Here is a 20,720-nt window from a genome sequence, read left to right as displayed (position 1 = left end):
TCAGCACTAGGGAGATTCTCAACAGGTTGAGCAATCACTTTAAGGAATTCCAGATAATCAGGGTCTTTGCTAATAGACCCTTCACGAGGATCTTTCTTGTCACACGGTTTAGGCACACGCTGTGAAGGTGCATATTCAACTATAGCCTTAAACTGAGCACCTAAACCAAAAGCAACCACACCAATAATCACATCTCCGAATACAACATACAACTAAAAAAAAAAACACATGCAGCCATCAGACAAAGACAGATTAGTAAAAGTCAAATACCCTTTTCATTAACAAACACATGCCCGTTGAAAAATGCAGCGAACTCATAAACATCTTCTGGTGCCTTGAAAGCTACGTAGGCCCGTGAACACTTCTGATTCCTAAAGCTGAAGCAACCACAACAAAAACACACACACACAGACACAAATCAATCAGAACTCAATACTGAGTATATAATTTCACTAAAATCAACTAAATACCCAGAATCTTCTCACATCATCAAAGACAATAAATCCTCAATTTCTCTTATACAAAAACCAATCACCTTCCCCCTCAATTACAAAATAAAAAAAAATCGTAACCCTAAAATTAAGCAACGTTCCTAGAAACCAAATTAGAATAAGAACCCAAACCTGGACTTCCCGGGACGAAACGAAACCCAATTGTAACGATCACCGAAACGAGGATCAATCTGGGACAAGAGATCGGACTGAGAAAGAGAAGGGGGCAAGTGGCGAACGACCACCTTCTTCTTCTGTAAAGGTTCCTTCATCCAAAAGATTATTTGCAAACCAACACTACAAAGCCGCTAATCAAAGAGGAACACGATGAAGAAGACGAAAAGTGAAACACATCAAAGACGCTGTGAAAACCAAAAAAAAAAAAGATATCGCACGCAATTTTGCCCTAATTTTGTGTTTCCTCTCTTCCTCTTTCTCAATAAAAACTCAGCTAAAACAAATTAACTTAAAAAAAAAAAAAAAATTCGCATAAATTTCGAACCCGAAGACAAATGAACCAGCCGGTCTACGTGGACTTTTGGACCTTAATGGGCCATAATTGGGCCTATTATGGACTTTTAGGGCATCCGACGGGAGACAATAACTCTGGATAGGTTTGTGTATTAAAGTCTTCTCTCGAATAAACCGTACGATGAAGAATGATAAATACATCGTACGGTTTTTATAATCACTATAGTAAGGTGAACCGCTTCACAGGTGATAACTACCAGTTTTGTACATTAGAGAGGAACACAAAAAGACTTCTTTGGTTCTGGGGGTCTGTCTAGTCAGGTTTTACTAGTTCCGTATAAATATCGTCCAAAAGAGATTTTTATTTTGCAAAGATCTTTCTTTATCTAAAATCTCTCGTCGCTTTTAGCATCTCCTCTTTTTAAGCAAGTAATCTTCTCTCTTCTCTATCTTCGATTTGCCCTCTCTTGATCTGTTGATTCTGTGGTTTGTTTTTTTGTTTGATTTTTCTGGTTCTGTTTTGCTCTGTTTTGGTGTGTTATCTTACGATCGTTGCTAAAGGTTTAGACCTTTAAGCGATCTAATAATTGTAACTCTGTTTGTTAGGTATATGAGTTTTGTTGAGATGGGTGGAGATATGATGGAAGATGATTGGGAATTTGCGACGTCATCAAGCCTTAACCGAACCCTAGTTCTTGTGGGACGTACTGGTAACGGAAAGAGTTCCACAGGGAATAGTATTCTTGGGAGGAAAGCTTTTAGGTCAAAAGTTAGAACCGTAGGAGTGACGACCACGTGCGAGTCACAGAGAGTTATTCGAGAAGATGGTGAGATCATTAATGTCGTTGATACTCCTGGTAAGCTCCGCCCCATTAATGTGATGGTAACCTAGTGATAAGTCCTTGAATGTGATGGTAACCTGATGAATATTTTGTTGGTATAGGTTTGTTTGATGTGTCCACTGCAGCCGATTTTATCGGTAAAGAGATTGTGAGGTGTATAAGTTTGGCAGATGGTGGGATTCATGCNTGTGTTATCTTACGATCGTTGCTAAAGGTTTAGACCTTTAAGCGATCTAATAATTGTAACTCTGTTTGTTAGGTATATGAGTTTTGTTGAGATGGGTGGAGATATGATGGAAGATGATTGGGAATTTGCGACGTCATCAAGCCTTAACCGAACCCTAGTTCTTGTGGGACGTACTGGTAACGGAAAGAGTTCCACAGGGAATAGTATTCTTGGGAGGAAAGCTTTTAGGTCAAAAGTTAGAACCGTAGGAGTGACGACCACGTGCGAGTCACAGAGAGTTATTCGAGAAGATGGTGAGATCATTAATGTCGTTGATACTCCTGGTAAGATAGCTCCCCCAATTCTTTTCATAAACTAGTGATAGTCCTTGAATGTGATGGTAACCTGATGAATATTATGTTGGTATAGGTTTGTTTGATGTGTCCACTGCAGCCGATTTTATCGGTAAAGAGATTGTGAGGTGTATAAGTTTGGCAGAAGGTGGGATTCATGCGATCTTGTTGGTATTCTCTGTGAGGAGGCTTAGTAACGAGGAGAAAGCTGTGCTTAGTTTCTTGCAAGCGCTATTCGGCAGTAAAATCACTGACTATGTGGTCGTTGTTTTTACCGGTGGCGATGAGTTGGAAGAGGATGATGAGACAATGGAGGACTATTTAGCTGACGCCTGCCCTGAGTTTATGAAGGTAAGTGAAGTGACTTTGGCTGACTCTTTCAAGAGGATAATATAAAAAGAAGGATTTGTTTTTTCAGCTTATGTTATTTGAATTGGTGTGGATTGTAGGAAATTCTTAAGCTATGTGACGATAGGGTTGTATTGTTTAATAACAAGGCTACTGATAAAGTCAAGAAAGCTGAGCAAGTTGAGAAGCTTCTCTCAGCTGTTGATTCCGTTGTCAAACATAACAATGGTAGACCGTATACAGATGAGTTGTTCCACGAGCTACAGGTGAAGAAATTTTGTTGCTTTTACTTTTTTTTTTTTCTGAGTTGTTATTACTTTTCCTAATCGAAGCAGAGAATCCTAAACTGTGGTTGCAATCTCAGGAAGAGGCTATCAAGCTAAGGGACCAGAAAAAGGAGGTTGAAGCGCTGGAAGGTTACTCAAATAATGAGATATCTGAGTTCAAGAAGCAAATTGATATGTCCTATGACAGGCAGCTTACCCGTATCACAGAGATGGTAATTCTGTTTATCATTCTTTATACAACAATGATGTTGAGTTTTCACATTTCTAAAGGGTTCATGCAATATAACTTCAATAATTCATATGCAACTACCAAGTTGGAAGTGTATACAAAAAGATTTAGTTAGTTGATGGTTAGGGTGTGTGGTTCATTTAATTGGGAATCTTAGAAAATTGTCTGTATAGACAAAAGCTTTATGGTTGTGCTTTCATTAGCATCGAGCTTATTCCTACATGATTCCTTCAGCTATAAGTTGTTGTGTTGTTAAATGCTGACCACATGCATTGTCTTATACATTGATTAAATCATAACTTTACAAGTTTTCTGCTTTCTTGTTGCTGTTCAGGTGGAGAAAAAGCTGAGAGAAACAGCCAAGAGGCTGGAGCAGCAACTGGGTGAAGAGCAAGCCGCAAGAATTGAAGCGGAAAAGAGGGCTAACGAAGTTCAGAAACGGTCGAGCGATGAGATTAAGAAGCTGAGAGAGAATTTGGAGAGGGCTGAAAAAGAGACCAAGGAACTCCAGAAGAAACTGGGAAAGTGTATCAATCTGTGATTGCTTTAATGTCAGAAGGTTCACGGAAATCTGATTAAGGGTTTTCATATGGTTTTTAGGTTTTATCATCAAAGACAGTGTGTGAAAAACACATCCTATGTATATTTCTCATCCTTCCTCAGAGTGTCATGGACAAAGTCGCTTGATAACTTTATTCTTGGTGGAACTTTATTTGGTTTTAAAAATTGGTAACTCGCTTGATAATTATAACATAACTATAGGAATGTCAGAGAATCTAAAAAGATAATTTAGTCATAACTAATATCTATAATATAAAGTATGCTTTTAATCATGACACATCAATTTCAAAAGTTACTAACTGGTAAGATCGTGACAAGTGACAATTTTATATAAATTTCTAACTTTTTTAAAAAATAAATCTTTTAAAAAATCAAAAAATAAAAATATTACTTATCATAAAATAAATTATAATAATAATCTTACGAAAAAGATACATGTAGTTCCTAAAAAAATTCATTTTATAATAATTATATTTATACAAAACAATCCTACGTTATATTGAATTTTTGGTCTAATCCTAAAAGAAAAAAAATATATAAAGATATGTAGTCTCTCGTATCATTATCATATATATAGTTAAACGACCCGACCGTTTTTTTTAAATAAGAAATAATAATAATAATAAATTCACTACAACTAGTGGTCTCATACCCACTAGCCACTTAACCACAAACACACCAAACAACGGAAATCATAATACCAAATAACCAACAATAAATATCCAATAATACTCCAATAGTTATAACATAAACAATATCTAATACTCAACCAACATGAAACATAAAACCAACAACCTATTAATGTTTCTACTGAACCAACTCTAGCAACCTAACAAAAGCCAGACAACAACCAAACGAGCCATTAGAACATCCTTCTCTTCATTGCCATGATCCCACGGTCACACTTTGTCTCTACCTGCACTACAAACACAATGAGATGCGTGAGTATTACCAGAAATACTCATTGAGGCGATCCTCCCATCTACGAGCTATAGTATAGCCTCAATTCCCACTGGAAATAAATGCAGCCTTCCACAAATCTTCCTGCAACAACACACACATAACAAGCCCACATTTGTGAATTTGTCACTCGCTCATACGACAGCAATAAGAATAGCACGCCATATGTAGCACACGAAGTAGAATGACGTACAATTGTTCTGATGGGGAGATAAAACCCACATTACCATTCTGATACAACCTTTCTTTCAACCAAGAACACTCTTAACAGCTCCACGGTATAGTTTTAGTTATAAGGAGAATCCCCTCCCACACCAAATAAATGACAAAATCAGGTCTAAAACGTATCTCCTAAGCAATTGAAACGAAGACATCAATCAACAGATTTGAGACTGAGAAACTAGAACCGGATGGTGTTCGATTTGTGTAATTGAACCGGAACAGAAACACCGGTTTTGATTTACAAATTGTAACCGAAACACATTTCGTTGAAATATAACCATGAAATTAGCGAAATTTTTTTAGTAAAAAAAATGGATGCATCCAAAGTTCATTCGAACCTTACACAGTGGAACCCGCTTAAAATTCAAACTCGACAAATATTTCTAATTGTCCGCTTAAAATTCATTTGAGTATTTGAGTATTTAGTAAATATAAATAATTAAATACTCAAATGTCCAGAACTGACAATTTGCATTTACAGCTTAAACTTACTTTGAATTCATCTTTTTTCTCAGCAGCTAATGCTTCCTGTTCAATCAGATCATCAACTAAAATCCATCCCAAGATTCAGCATACAGTGAATGCATGCAATTTGAACAAACAGGGAAAGTGCAGTGAGAAGATGACAACTCTCTTTCGATTTAAGTGAACAAGTAAATCCAAGTTTTGCTCGTTACAGTCTTACAGAAACACGCTAAACACACACACCTGAAGTTTGGTATACTTCCAGTCATACAAACATACAACCTGCACAAACAGAGAAAATTAAAGCTTTGATTATAAAAGAGAATAGCCAAAATTAAAAGTGGCCCCTATCAAAGACTGCCACTTCCAATACAATGTTCATTGCATGCCAAAAAAACTTACTGGCTCCGGTTCAGAGGGGAACACAATGTTGACCTCAGTACTCTGATCAAGTTTATCTTCCACGAACGGGTTATAAAAATCTGCAAAAAAACAAAGAAGAGACATCAGATTTTGTTGTTGTGTACCACGTGCATAATAATTAAGGAACACTCTGCAATGTGCTATAAATGGTTCCCTCTGCAAAGGTTATAATTTTTGTGCTTAACATTATAATATATTTAAAATTTAAGAAGATCGTTGGATTATTAATTTTTGATCATTTTAAGGTGTGCAGGAATTTGGTTATGGTCTTTGTCTGTTCCTTAGCTTCTCGGGAGATGATTGTTAGGGTGGAAATGAACGGTACCACTAAAGAGACGGTTAACCTCTCTTAAGACACAAGTGTGAATGTGCGATGTCTTATGAAGACCTTGTGAAGTGATACGCGGTTGTTTGGAGTATTTTAAGATGTTGGTTGAGAATCAATGTCTCTTGAAAATGTTGTAAATCTTCTTTATGAGGTGTCGATTGCGATATTTTTTACTATATTCAATCTGGATATGGGTATTGAAAATACCGAGTTATGTGGTTTGGAGTGACCGTCCAATTATCAATATATTATGCTTCCCATCATCGCGTTTATTTTTATCTTTACTGAATGGGTTGAAAAACGCCTAAACACATTTCATTTCACCAAGAAATGGATCTATCATCACTTTAGGTTCTCAAATTTTTTACAATTAGGGATAAAATACTCTTATATTTTATATATTTTATATATTTTTTTGTGGAGATGTAAAAACAGTTGCAATGATAACATCAACTTAATTTAGCTATGCTGTTTTAGGGTTATTGTATTTACTTTATTTTCTTAGATCGAATCTTGTATTTAGCCAAATTATTTTTAATATACCATAAAAAAACAAATTTTAAATCCAACTATTTTTTCTCTAAATTCTGTATTTTTATTTTATTTATTAATATCACAAACTTCTTAATAAAGGCTTATAATAATTTAGTAAACAATTTAAAATCTTAAGTCTTTTATATTGTTAAAATTGTCAAAACATAATTCAAGATTTATAATAAAAAATAATTAAAAAGAACGGAATATATAGAGATTCTTCTAAAATAGAAGAGGTAGTCACTGCCCAAGTCTATAAGAAAGAGTGAGAGAGATCCCTCTCTGCTTTTTTATACATTGAGAAGGTTGTTGTTAGTCATTTCAAGTTTTTATTTTCCCGTGCGGTTGTCGCACGGATTGACATCCTAGTTTTATTTAAAGTTAAATTTTTTATTTTCATAAACCAATCAATCTTCTTCAGTCAAAATTGATTTGAGTGGAAAAGCTTCATTTCCATCTGCATCACTGAGATGAGGTCATTGAGAGTATGAGAAGCCTGAAAAGCTAGCTATTAACACCTTTAAAATCAAAATGGAAATGTGTTCAGAGTCATCGGAAATAAGTTCTATCATGGATTTCAAATATATATGTGGTTCTACTCTTTGATCTCCTCACAAAGAAACCCCTATGTTTTGTTCACCTAAACATCAATGGCATCAATGGCGTCTTCTCCTTTGTTCTCCTCAAACCCAAGCCCCTTTGCTTTGTTCTCCTAGAACCCAAAACCCTTTGCTTTGTTCTCGTCAAAGCCAAAGCCAAAGGCCCCTTCTCCTTTGTTCTTTAGACCACAAAACACATCTCCTTTGTTTTCCTTAGAGCCAAAGACGTCCTGTCCTTTGTACTCATCAAAGTCAAATGCATCTGGTTTACTCACTTCACCACAACCAGCCTTCTTTAACACATATTATAATATTTCACTACAAGAAAATTATTGAGACGTATTTTTGAGACATAAAATTTTCGTCACAAATTTGTGACATTTTAAATATGATATTATGACTAAATTTATTTGTCAGAAATTCACAGTATTTTCGTCACTATATTATAACGAAAAAAAATCATAACAAAAGTTTGTCACAATTAGTGACGAATATGCTACGATAATATTAATCGTAACTCTTATGACTACATTGTGACCAATATGTTGTTGCAAATTAGTTATGAACTTATAAAAGATATGCAAGTCACAGTTTGTGACATTAAAATGAGCAAACATTAGTCATAAAATAGTATAAATTGTTATGTCATTTATACAAAGCCCATTAAGCCAATTTTCTAACCCTAATTTAAGAAGACTTATTTAAGAGATGATTAGGGTTTCCTTATAATTTCGTGTCTCCTAAACCTAGAGAGAAAGTAAACCATTTGAGAAAGAGAACAAAGAGCCAAAATTGAGATTAAGGACATATCTTACTTGTCGTAGGAGAGATGTCGAATTCCTATTGGTTATTTTAAATCCTAGGAGCTATAAGCTAAAAATGTAAAATAATGAAGTGGCTAATCTCTATTGGATGTTAATAATATAGAAAGTTTTGTGAATTATAGAAATGTAAAATAATGAAGTGATGAATCCCGATTGGATGTTTAAAATCCTAGGTGGACAACCTTAGGAGCTTATAGCTTTTCCTTTTATTTAGTATAGATTAGGTTTACTCATTAACATTTTCTTCATTAAACTTCTGCGAAAAATTTTGAGAAATAAATATCCTAACAATATAAATTATATCATTAATTATATTGTCTACAACTCAAAGTGTTCATTATATTGAGAAGAACTTTTTCTCGACTCTTTATTAAATCAAATAAAATACATGTCACCTTAAAGAGCACATACACACATATTTATAATGCAAACAAGAAGCAAATCAAACAAAGATTAGGCTACATATGGCTTAATCAATTTAGGGAAATAACATAAATGAAACTGAAACAAAAGCAAACGCAGACTCAGAATATAGGCCAGAATTCCAAGAGCATGCTTTTTTTTATTATATTAGGAAGGCAAAGTGTGAGGGTGGAAGAGCGCACAGTGAATGCTCAGAGAATGTTGCACCCCTGACTGCTACGCATTTGCGCTTCCATTTATTCACGCATACGTCCTTCCATCTGGTTTAACTTCTCCTGCATTTCATATTTTTGACGGAAGCTCAGCTCCTGAGCTTTTTCTCTTTGCTCAAAGAGCTTCTGTTGCGCTTCCATAGCTATTTTCATATTTTTCTCCAGCTGAGGAAAAGACAAAGATATTGTTAACTTCCATTTCAATTATCAACACCACTTTTATGCATATGTGTGTGTGTGTGTTTGTCAACGAATAGAGAAATTTATACCAACTCTGCCATTGTCTTGAGGTTTCGTTCATTCGTTAGTTGTAGCTCCTTTCTCAATGCTTCGAGTTGTTCTTCTGAATGCGCTTTTGATTCAAGCTCCTCTTGTTCTTTCTTGTGCCTATCATTTTCTCCCTGATGAGGGAGAGAACATTTGATTTCGGCATTCAAAACACGGGAGGGAGCTAGGAATGGATGCAAACAGAATAAAAATGGGAAACTATTGAACCTTTATCTTATGGTACATCTCGTCGGTATACGGAATATTGTGGTTTTGCTCTCTGACCTGGTCGATAAGTTTGAGAAGTTCATGGACTTGCTAGGCCTTCTTCTCCTTGTCCTTGGTTTTGTTATCGAACAGGATCATTCGTTGGCCACACAATATGAGCACTCTCCAAACCACGCGATCCTGTTCTTTCTCCAATCACCTTCGCCGATCTCCGCGTTGGTCCTCGCCGCCCCTCATGGGCAAAAACAAACCTAAAAAAAAGCCCCATCACGATGCCCCCACTGGGTCCGCCACCTCTTTCTCTTCCCCTCACACCCATACCCCGCCTGAATCTACAAAATCAGCAGGGGAGGTGTCCAGCTGTTCTCCTTCTAATGCGTTGCCTGCATCTCCAGAGATGTCAGCTAAAACAATTCGCCCCGACACAAATCCTGCCCCCCCCTCCCCCGCAGTGACAGAAAATGTGTCGCACAGTAACCCTAGATCCCCAATTGAAAAAGTGGGAGCTAACCAGCCAGTGAGATGGCAGCTGTACCTCAACTCGAATCCTACGGAGCAAATGTGGAGAAGGTTGACACCTCTACTCTACCATTAGCTAATCCCGTAAGCCGTATGCCTTCTGAAGAGCACCCTTGGAAAGATCTCGTAAAGGATAAATCCAGTCCTCTTCAGAAAAAAGGTACACCTTTCACACTTGACTCCGGCGAGGAGTGTGTGACCATTCCTAACTCTGTTATTGAGAAGAACAAGAAAGCTTGAGATAGCTTTATCCTAGGGCAATTCTATGAAGAACCACCTTCAAGGGGAGCGGTTCATGCCATTGTAAATGGTATTTGGAGTAGACAGTGACGAGATATCATTGTTTCCAAAATGGAAGGGCATTCTTTTCTCTTCAAGGTCCCCTGCCCAAACGCGAGAAAAAGAATCCTAAGCCAGTGTTTGTGGCAAGTTGACGGTCAGACAATGTTTGTTGCGAAGTGTTCTCCTGATGTCACTCCAAAGAAACCAGAGTTATCACTTGTACCAGTGTGGCTTGATTTTCACGGTTTCCCGTTAGAATTCTTTAACCGAGAGGGCCTCGAACACATTGCAGGAATGGTGGGACATCCAGTGTGTCTCCATCCGCATAAAGAGATAACTCATAAATATTGAAGTGGCGAAGGTGTATACTGTCATAGACCCTCGTAAACCACTCCCGGAAGCTGTACATGTAAGGTTTGAGTCTGGTTAAATTAAGCGTATCAGAGTATCTAGTCCATGGCTTCCCTCTGTGTGTACCCATTGCAAAAAGGTAGGTCACACGGTGTCTCTCTGTACGTCTGCGCCTACCCTATGCAATAATTGCGGGTCGGTGAAACATTCTGGAGAATCCTGTCCCAGAGCCAAGAAAGACAAGAAGCATGGCAAAATACCTATTCAAAGCCAGTTGCCGATTGTTGAGAATTGCCTCGCAGAGTCCTCTACAACAAAGCACATTCCTCCTCACCCCTCGAAGACACTTAGTATCTCTAACAAGCCTGTCAGAGAAACACTTGTGCATGGTGAAGCAAGTAACAAAGGGAACCAAGAGGTGCTCCGGAAATCTTACCAAGGCTCCTCTAAAACCTATGATCTGACCGTTGGCGATGGTAAGTTATGCGTGGACCTCACTGCCAATCTTTTTGTTCACCGACCTCTTGATAGGAACCTTGAGGACACTCAAGATATCTCCTCTGAGCCTGATAGTATCTCTGGAGATGAGGATAATCCTGAAGCAGATTCTGATAGATTCATCAAAGTCATCTCAAAGAGGCTGTTGAAAAAGAAGAATTCAAAAGAAAGGGCTAGAGGCCCTTTATCCCTCTAATCCCATATCCACCCCTATGGATATTTTTTGTCGTAATGTTAGAGGTCTTAATGACTGTGTAAAGCGGAGATATTTTCGGCGTTGGTTAAGGCTTCATAAACCTCTTTTTGGTGGGATTCTTGAAACCCATGTTAGTCCTGACAAAGCACAGCGTATGTTATCTTCTGTGGTTGCAGGATGGATTTATGCGGATAATTATGAGTTTTCAGATCTTGGGAAGATCTGGGTAGTTTGGCACCCTTCTGTGAAGGTGCAAGTTTTGTCTAAATCCCTTCAGATGATAGTATGTATGGTAAAATTCCCTTTTGTCTCTATGGAGCTGGTGATATCGGTTGTCTATGCATCATCAACCTGTAGCAAAGCAAGGAAAATGCTGTGGAAATAGATTGAGGCCTTGTGTGCCGCAACGGTCATTTTGAACAAGCCCTGGATGGTGATTGGAGATTTCAACCAAATTCTTCATCAACATGAGCATTCTATCACAACCGGTGGTACGTCTACAAGAGGAATGCGTGATCTAAATCACTATCTAATATCCTCTAAACTATCAGATCTCCCTTACTATGGTAATATGTTCACCTGGAGCAATAAACAAGACATAGGCCACATCGCAAAGAAACTGGATCGTATTATTGTGAATGATGATTGGCTCCAGATTTTCCCAACCTCTTTTGGATTATTCGGTGAACCTGGTTTCTCAGATCACAGTCCATGCTGCGTGTTTTTGGATTCTGAAAAACCAAAGCAGAAGACTTCGTTCAAGTTTTTAACCCTCCTGAACAGAAACCCAGAATTCTCGCCTTTAATCAAGTTATGGTGGGATGCTCTAGCCTTTGACTGCTCCAAGATGTTGAAGATCTCTAAAAAACTTAAGGAGTTAAAGGGTATTATTAAAGCCTTCGCCAAGGACAATTATTCTGAGATTGAGAAGCGTGTGCGAGAGGCCTATGAAGAACTTCTCTCCTGTCAAAGAACTCTTTTGAGTTCACCCTCATCGCAGGCGAGTGAAAGGGAAAAAGCAGCCCACAAGCATTGGTCCATGTTAGCTCAAGCTGAGGAATCCTACCTTCGACAAAAAGCAGGAATTTGCTGGCTCGAGGAAGGAGATAAAAACACAATTTTTTTCTACAGAACCATCCCTGCTAGACAGGTACAGAACCAGATCCTTTAGCTGTTTGATGGTAATGATCAGTTTGTGGAGTCAAATCAGGGGATTCAGAAGATTGCGGTGGAGTATTTTAAAGATTTTCTAGGCTCCCCTTCTTCAGCTACGCCTCCCTCTGTTGTGGACCTGGCCTGTATCATTACTCAAAGATGTTCCGCTTCTGCACTCCAAGCTTTATCCACCCCTTCACCCTGGAAGAAATCAAGCTAGCGGTGTTTTCTCTCTCAAAAAACAAAGCACCAGATCCCGACGGATACTGTGTGGAGTTCTTCACTGCCCAATGGGAGATTGTGGGAGCAGATTTAACGGCTGCAGTCCTAGAGTTCTATAATTCAGGTATGATACTGAAGCAATGGAACTCTACGCTGCTGACGCTCATTCCAAAGACACCCAATGCTTCAAAAATGGCTGATTTCCGTCCCATTGCATGCTGCAACACAATCTATAAGGTTGTTTCAAAACTTCTGGCAAACAGACTTAAAAGCGTTTTGCCAGATCTTATTGCAAATACGCAATCAGCTTTCATCCCGGGTCGTCTACTGGTGGAGAATGTGCTGCTGGCTACAGAGCTAATTCTGGGTTATAACCACAAAAACGTTTCACCAAGGGGCATGCTAAAGGGGGATTTAAAGAATGCATTTGATTCGGTACATTGGGATTTCATTATAAATGTCTTAAGGGTCATGGAGTTTCCTCCTCATTTCATCAAGCTGATCAAGGAATGCATCAAAACACCAAGTTTCTCAGTCTCAAACAATGGTGAGTCCTGTGAAGAGCACCCTTGGAAAAATCTCGTAAAGGATAAATCCAGTCCTCTTCAGAAAAAAGGTACACCTTTCACACTTGACTCTGGCGAGGAGTGTGTGACCATTCCTAACTCTGTTATTGAGAAGAACAAGAAAGCTTGAGATAGCTTTATCCTAGGGCAATTCTATGAAGAACCACCTTCAAGGGGAGCGGTTCATGCCATTGTAAATGGTATTTGGAGTAGACAGTGATGAGATATCACTGTTTCCAAAATGGAAGGGCATTCTTTTCTCTTCAAGGTCCCCTGCCCAAACGAGAGAAGAAGAATCCTAAACCAGTGTCTGTGGCAAGTTGACGGTCAGACAATGTTTGTTGCGAAGTGTTCTCCTGATGTCACTCCAAAGAAACCGGAGTTATCACTCGTACCAGTGTGGCTTGATTTTCACGGTGTCCCGTTAGAATTCTTTAACCAAGAGGGCCTCGAACACATTGCAGGAATGGTGGGACATCCAGTGTGTCTCCATCCGCATACAGAGAAACTCATAAATATTGAAGTGGCGAAGGTGTATACTGTCATAGACCCTCGTAAACCACTCCCGGAAGCTGTACATGCAAGGTTTGAGTCTGGTTAAATTAAGCGTATCAGAGTATCTAGTCCATGGCTTCCCTCTGTGTGTACCCATTGCAAAAAGATAGGTCACACGGTGTCTCGCTGTACGTCTGCGCCTACCCTATGCAATAATTGCGGGTCGGTGAAACATTCTGGAGAATCCTGTCCCAGAGCCAAGAAAGACAAGAAGCATGGCAAAGTACGTATTCAAAGCCAGTTGCCGATTGTTGAGAATTGCCTCGCAGAGTCCTCTCCAACAAAGCACATTCCTCCTCACCCCTCGAAGACACTTAGTATCTCTAACAAGCCTGTCAGAGAAGCACTCGTACAGGGTGAAGCAAGTAACAAAGGGAACCAAGAGGTGCTCCGGAAATCTTACCAAGGCTCCTCTAAAACCTATGATCTGACCGTTGGCGATGGTAAGTTATGCGTGCCAATCTGTTTGCTCACCGACCTCTGGATAGGAACCTTGAGGACACTCAAGATATCTCCTCTGAGCCTGATAGTATCTCTGGAGATGAGGATAATCCTGAAGCAGATTCTGATAGATTCATCAAAGTCATCTCAAAGAGGCTGTTGAAAAAGAAGAATTCAAAAGAAAGGGCTAGAGGCCCTTTATCCCTCTAATCCCATATCCTCCCCTATGGATATTTTTTTTCGTAATGTAAGAGGTCTTAATGACTGTGTAAAGCGGAGATCTTTTCGGCGTTGGTTAAGGCTACATAAACCTCTTTTTGGTTGGATTCTTGAAACCCATGTTAGTCCTGACAAAGCACAGCGTATGTTATTTTCTGTGGTTGTAGGATGGATCTATGCGGATAATTATGAGTTTTCAGATCTTGGGAAGATCTGGGTAGTTTGGCACCCTTCTGTGAAGGTGCAAGTTTTGTCTAAATCCCTTCAGATGATAGTATGTATGGTAAAATTCCCTTTTGTCTCTATGGAGCTGGTGATATCGGTTGTCTATGCATCATCAACCTGTAGCAAAGCAAGGAAAATGCTGTGGAAATAGATTGAGGCCTTGTCTGCCTCAACGGTCATTTTGAACAAGCCCTGGATGGTGATTGGAGATTTCAACCAAATTCTTCATCAACATGAGCATTCTATCACAACCGGTGGTACGTCTACAAGAGGAATGCGTGATCTAAATCACTGTCTAATATCCTCTAAACTGTCAGATCTCCCTTACTATGGTAATACGTTCACCTGGAGCAAGAAACAAGACATAGGCCACATCGCAAAGAAACTGGATCGTATTATTGTGAATGATGATTGGCTCCAGATTTTCCCAACCTCTTTTGGATTATTCGGTGAACCTGGTTTCTCAGATCACAGTCCATGCTGCGTGTTTTTGGATTCTAACCCAGAATTCTCGTCTTTAATCAAGTTATGGTGGGATGCTCTAGCCTTTGACTGCTCCAAGATGTTGAAGATCTCTTAAAAACTTAAGGAGTTAAAGGGTATTATTAAAGCCTTCGCCAAGGACAATTATTCTGAGATTGAGAAGCGTGTGCGAGAGGCCTATGAAGAACTTCTCTCCTGTCAAAGAACTCTTTTGAGTTCACCCTCATCGCAGGCGAGTGAAAGGGAAAAAGCAGCCCATAAGCATTGGTCCATGTTAGCTCAAGCTGAGGAATCCTACCTTCGACAAAAAGCAAGAATTTGCTGGCTCGAGGAAGGAGATAAAAACACAAATTTTTTCTACAGAACCATCCCTGCTCGACAGGTACAAAACCAGATCCTTTATCTGTTTGATGGTAATGATCAGTTTGTGGAGTCAAAGCAGGGTATTCAGAAGATTGCGGTGGAGTATTTTAAAGATTTTTTAGGCTCCCCTTCTTCAGCTACGCCTCCCTCTGTTGTGGACCTGGCCTGTATCATTACTCAAAGATGTTCCGCTTCTGCACTCCAAGCTTTATCCACCCCTTCACCCTAGAAGAAATCAAGCTAGCGGTGTTTTCTCTCTCAGAAAACAAAGCACCAGGTCCCGACGGATACTGTGTGGAGTTCTTCACTGCCCAATGGGAGATTGTGGGAGCAGATTTAACGGCTGCAGTCCTAGAGTTCTATAATTCAGGTATGATACTGAAGCAATGGAACTCTATGCTGCTGACGCTCATTCCAAAGACACCCAATGCTTCAAAAATGGCTGATTTCCGTCCCATTGCATGCTGCAACAAAATCTATAAGGTTGTTTCAAAACTTCTGGCAAACAGACTTAAAGCGTTTTGCCAGATCTTATTGCAAATACGCAATCAGCTTTCATCCCGGGTCGTCTACTGGTGGAGAATGTGCTGCTGGCTACAGAGCTAATTCAGGGTTATAACCACAAAAACGTTTCACCAAGGGGCATGCTAAAGGTGGATTTAAAGAAGGCATTTGATTCGGTACATTGGGATTTCATTATTAATGTCTTAAGGGTGGAGTTTCCTCCTCGTTTCATCAAGCTGATCAAGGAATGCATCACAACACCAAGTTTCTCAGTCTCAATCAATGGTGAGTCTTGTGGTTACTTTAAGGGAGCTAAAGGATTAAGACAGGGGGATTCTATCTCGCCTTATCTATTTACTTTAGCCATGGAAGTTCTCTCTGAAATGCTAAATCAAAGGTATAACAGAGGGTACATTGGACACCACCCAGAAGCAGAGAATCCTCAGGTAACACATTTAGCTTTTGCTGATGATATTATGGTCTTCTTTGATGGGAAAAGCGGTTCTGTTGACAATATCGCCAAGGTCCTTGACGAGTTCTCTGAGATGTCGGGTCTTCACATCAACAAAGACAAGACTGAATTGTTCACTGCGGGAGTGAACCAACTTGAAACCGATAGGATTGCCTCTTTCGGTTTCAAGATAGGTTCATTACCCATTCGATACCTGGGTCTCCCTCTCATGCATAGAAAGCTCCAGATTCCAGAGTACAGACCTCTAATAGACAAGTTAACAGCAAGATTCTCTAATTGGTCTGCTCGAGCTCTCTCTTACGCAGGAAGAAAGGAGTTAATCACTTCTGTAATATATGGATCCATCAACTTCTGGGCTTCTGCTTTTATATTACCAAAGGGATTATTGCGGAATATTGAGAAACTTTGTGCCAGGTTTTTGTGGTCAGGGGATATAACAAAGCCAGCACACGCAAAAGTGGCTTGGAAAACATTGTTTCTGCCCAAAGAAGAAGGGGGATCGGGATTTAGACGTTTATCCACCTGGAACAAGACTCTTTGTTTGAAGCTTATTTGGCGAATCTTCTCTGCGGATGACTCCTTATGGGCAAAATGGATGAGAAATAACAAAATAAAAGACGAAGTCTTCTGGACAATTGATGAGAAGAAACACCACTCTTGGACATGGAAAGCTCTGTTGCATCTCCGACCTCTTGCCAATCTTTTCATCAAGTGTGATGTGGGTAATGGTGAATTGGTGAGCTTTTGGTTTGATAAGTGGACCCACTTAGGTCAACTCATTCACTTTCTGGGTCCCTCGGGCCCCGCAATTACAGGAATCCCTCAAATGGTTGGCTCCTGCGTCCGGCAAGATCACCACAAGTCGAACAACTTCACATCCTTCTCACAACTATTCAACCACCATACCAGTCCTCTGATCAGGACATTTTCCTTTGGAGTACAAATGGGGAAGATTCAGACACTTTCAGCACAAAGAAAACATGGGAAGCCTTAAGGGAGAGACAAGACCCGCAAACTTGGACAAAGCATGTATGGTACAAGGGTGCTGTTCCAAGACATGCGTTCATGATGTGGCTCACACTCCTAAATCGCCTTCCCACACGATCTAGGCTTGCAACTTGGGGTATGCAATTTGATCCTGCTTGCTGCAACTGTGGACTCTACCCTGAAACTCGAGATCATCTCTTTCTGTACTGTGCTTTCAGTGAAGAGATTTGGCTGCAGACGACAAGGCGACTAAGATACAATCCTTTTGTTTTTCATACCTGGGACGCATTCATCTCATGGTTGGATGCTTCTGATGCTACCTCTACGCAAACCCTCCGCAGGCTAGTATCACAAGCAGTGATATACACCATCTGGATAGAGAGGAACAATCGGCTACACAACAACATCACAACTCCACCGCATATACTCTTTAAGGCGCTGGACAGACAGATCAGAGACGCTATACTGGGCAAGAGTCATAGGAAAAACTTCAAAACACTCTTGCGTAATTGGCTGACCTTTGCTTAAATATGGTTTTGGTCACTGTTCTTCCCTAAGATAGAACTTGTTTTTTAATTTTTTTTGGCAAGCTCTATCTTCATGTATTCAAAGCTATTGTACTCTGTACAATCTATTTTCTTCAATGAAAATTCACAGTTTTGCAAAAAAAAAATAAAATATGAGCACTCTCTGAAACCAAAGAAAGTGCAATATTCGTAAGTTTCATAAATTTGATCACATATTACCAACCTTTAAGAAGTCAGGCAAATTATCACCCAAATATTCCTGCAGTGTCATACCATCATCTTCTAATACATCTCCCCCCGTGAAAACAACGATGAGGTAATCAACAATCTTACTGCCGAAAAGGACCTGCAAGGTACTAAGTACCATCTCTTCCTCTTGACTCATTCGAGTCCTTGCAGATAAAACCAATAGCACAGCATGTAGTCCTCCGTCCGCTAGAGTTAGGCACCTAACGATTTCTTTACCGATAAAATCAGCGGACAGCGACAAATCAAATAGACCTGCAACAAACCTCAGTCCATTAGTTACATATATATACAATCCACGCCATATACAATATGTAATGACACAACGTACCAGGAGTGTCAATCACATTGAGTATAGGACCCTCTGGTGTCACTGCTCTAACTGCGTGGCATTTCTTTGTAACACCTGATGCTTTTGTTTTCGATTTGAAAACCTTTGCTCCGACGATACTGTTCCCGGTGGCGCTTTTTCCATTCCCCGTACGCCCAACTAAGACAATGTTTTCGATTGGATGTGGCTGCGATGCCGCATATGCATTCTTATGATCATCTTCTTTCGCTGGAACCACCGCATCATCCTTCTTATGCTCTTCCTTTGCTGGTAAAGACTCACCATTCTTCTGATCATTGGCCATTTGGTTAAAAGTTCCTTCAACCCTTCATTAATTTACGTAAAATGTTAATTATTAGCTAATCGATCAAAGTAACAACGTTGAAAAGCTATACATATATCATTACGATTTACCACATGAAAAAAATAAGCTTGTGAGGTGTGAGTTGTCAACATCGCATGAGATATAATATATATATACAAGTTACTAATCCTGATACGAACGGATCTTATACTCATATTTCTTTTTAAATCTACACGAGAAAGCTTAAGAGAGCTAAGTAAAAGAGCCATACAAGTTGATCATGAGAAATTACAAAAAAAAAAAAAAAAAAAAAAANGTGTGTAAGTGACGAACTTGATTTTTCTGGCGCTCTTAACCTTTTAGGAGATGCTAGGCAGAAGTTGTTAATTGCAAAGCTAGTTTCCAAGTTTAAATAGAACAATTTAAAGTCCTTTTTTCCATTAAAGAAATAAATATCTATAAATGAAATATTATATTATATAGAAATAATATACTATATTATATATAGGATTCTCTCTTACATGAATATGTTTGCCACCCCATTACTGTAAGAGAAATACCCTAGAATAACACTACTTTAGGTTTTTCTTCCAAAGTTTGCACACAAGTTTAATTGTTCCAAATCTAGCATTTGTGAATATTAAGTATTTAAATAACAAAATTTATTTTTAAAAGAGAACAAAAAAAATCAAACTCACGGTTCTTTTTAGCTTTCTCATGTGAAGCTTGTAATGAATCTTCTGAGGTCTTCATTTTTGATATCAGATTTTTCAATTAACTTTAAATCAATCGATAGAAGCTCCAGTGAAGTAATTTAAGCAGAGATTCATCGAGTCCATTACCAATTGGATTCGGATTCGTAGTTCTGGTTGGTGTTGGTGATTTTAAACAGCGACGAATTAGAGAGACGAGATGGTTTGATGTTGTTAGCTCAGTATTCTACTCCAATGGTGAGATCGAGATCTCAAGAAACGACTAGGCATGTGACTCCCACGTTTTAGTTGATGTTGAGAAGCCGCTTCTCAAATCCAAATAGAGATCTCGACATCGAAAGCTTCTTCGACAGATTTCGACACAGATCTGGCAAGTATCTCTAGAAAGATGGTGCATGTACGAAGATGATTGAAAACGAGGTAAAACTTCAGGGAAAGACAAATTCTAAAGGTGATTAGTGTTTTACTTTATTCATCTTATTAAGTTGTGTTCTCCCTATTCTAATAAAAAAATAAAACAAATTGTTTAGTGATTATTGGAGAAGATGCAAATCACTTTTAATGGATTATGTGAGAGTATAGTTTTGCAGCTGTTCTTGTCACTTTGATTCAGTTTTGGCATATTGAATAAGAGCTTGAGAGTGTTGTTTATTGGATTATGTTTGGTTTTGAAATTTCTAACAATGTTTATTCTTTGATGAATCACATGTCCAAAGTGGATGGGTGTTATGTGAAGGCAGCAGATATCAACATCACAATTGTTGCATACCAAGTGTTTGTTATAATGTCATTGGGAACAAAGTAGTTGGTAAAAAGTAAGAAAGTTTGTTGTTGTCGTTGATTTTGATGTCTTCAGCTTCTTCGGTTTGTAGTTCATCAGTTACAAAGTGGCGTAGTATTGTTGATGAGGCAAAGTATGGTGGTGGTGGTGGAAGATCTTCTGGTTCTTGTTATCCCTGTTTTGAGATATTTGTATATTTAGAAATAGCTTCCTAAAATTCAAGAACACATTCCTAAACATTATGTAATGTTTCCTAAACATTATGAAATTCTTCCTAAATTCAAAGAAATGAATTTATTGATCTTCTATTCATTTGGTGCCTTAATGTATCACAAATTACTCGAATATGATGAATTTTATGCACTTAATTGTTTTCAATCATTATGAGATTTATACATCATCACTTTAAAATGTAATCTTCATATAATATTTCAACCATTATTTTTATGAAGAGCATCCTGAATTTCAAAGTGTCTTTCTTGAATATTATTTTAACTTTCCTAAATTTGAATAATTGTGTTTCTAAATCTCTATATTTGTGTGTGTT

At 38.7% G+C, this 20,720-nt stretch overlaps 3 protein-coding genes across 5 annotated transcripts in view; 1 reads left to right on the top strand and 2 right to left on the bottom strand.

Annotated features, from left to right (window-relative positions):
* The window catches only part of LOC104743765 (regulator of nonsense transcripts UPF3-like), a 5,547-nt gene extending 4,586 nt beyond the window's left edge, over positions 1-961 (bottom strand). Inside the window, exons 1-3 of the mRNA XM_010464812.1 lie at positions 624-961; positions 271-377; positions 13-160 (exon numbers count right to left, since the gene is read on the bottom strand). Coding sequence (XP_010463114.1) covers positions 13-160; positions 271-377; positions 624-763 — 395 coding nt within the window. The 5' untranslated portion in view covers positions 764-961. The remainder of the gene's footprint in view (positions 1-12; positions 161-270; positions 378-623) is intronic.
* On the top strand, positions 1,247-3,913 carry LOC104741966 (immune-associated nucleotide-binding protein 8). Of its 3 annotated transcripts, none has more exons than XM_010462912.2 (7): positions 1,247-1,391; positions 1,569-1,819; positions 1,906-1,977; positions 2,472-2,674; positions 2,773-2,937; positions 3,036-3,170; positions 3,522-3,913. In XM_010462912.2, the coding sequence occupies exons 2-7, from the start codon at positions 1,573-1,575 to the stop codon at positions 3,726-3,728; spliced, it is 1,029 nt and encodes a 342-aa protein (XP_010461214.1). In that variant the 5' UTR covers positions 1,247-1,391; positions 1,569-1,572; the 3' UTR covers positions 3,729-3,913. The 3 variants fall into 3 exon arrangements, with proteins under 3 accessions (XP_010461214.1, XP_010461215.1, XP_010461213.1); XM_010462913.2 differs by having other exon boundaries at positions 1,257-1,387; XM_010462911.1 differs by lacking the exons at positions 1,247-1,391; positions 1,569-1,819; positions 1,906-1,977 and adding an exon at positions 2,009-2,314 and having other exon boundaries at positions 2,400-2,674.
* Positions 8,718-18,679, bottom strand: LOC104741964 (immune-associated nucleotide-binding protein 8). Its single transcript, XM_010462910.1, is given in 5 exon segments — positions 8,718-8,903; positions 9,008-9,139; positions 9,234-9,394; positions 18,018-18,299; positions 18,376-18,679. Coding segments are annotated over 5 exon segments (1,065 nt in total).

This window comes from Camelina sativa, chromosome 14 (genome assembly GCF_000633955.1).
Source record: "Camelina sativa cultivar DH55 chromosome 14, Cs, whole genome shotgun sequence".
In the NCBI taxonomy this organism is placed as follows: domain Eukaryota; kingdom Viridiplantae; phylum Streptophyta; class Magnoliopsida; order Brassicales; family Brassicaceae; genus Camelina; species Camelina sativa.
The sequence above is the reverse complement of the archived record's forward strand: the minus strand, read 5'-3'. Positions and strand labels throughout refer to the sequence as shown.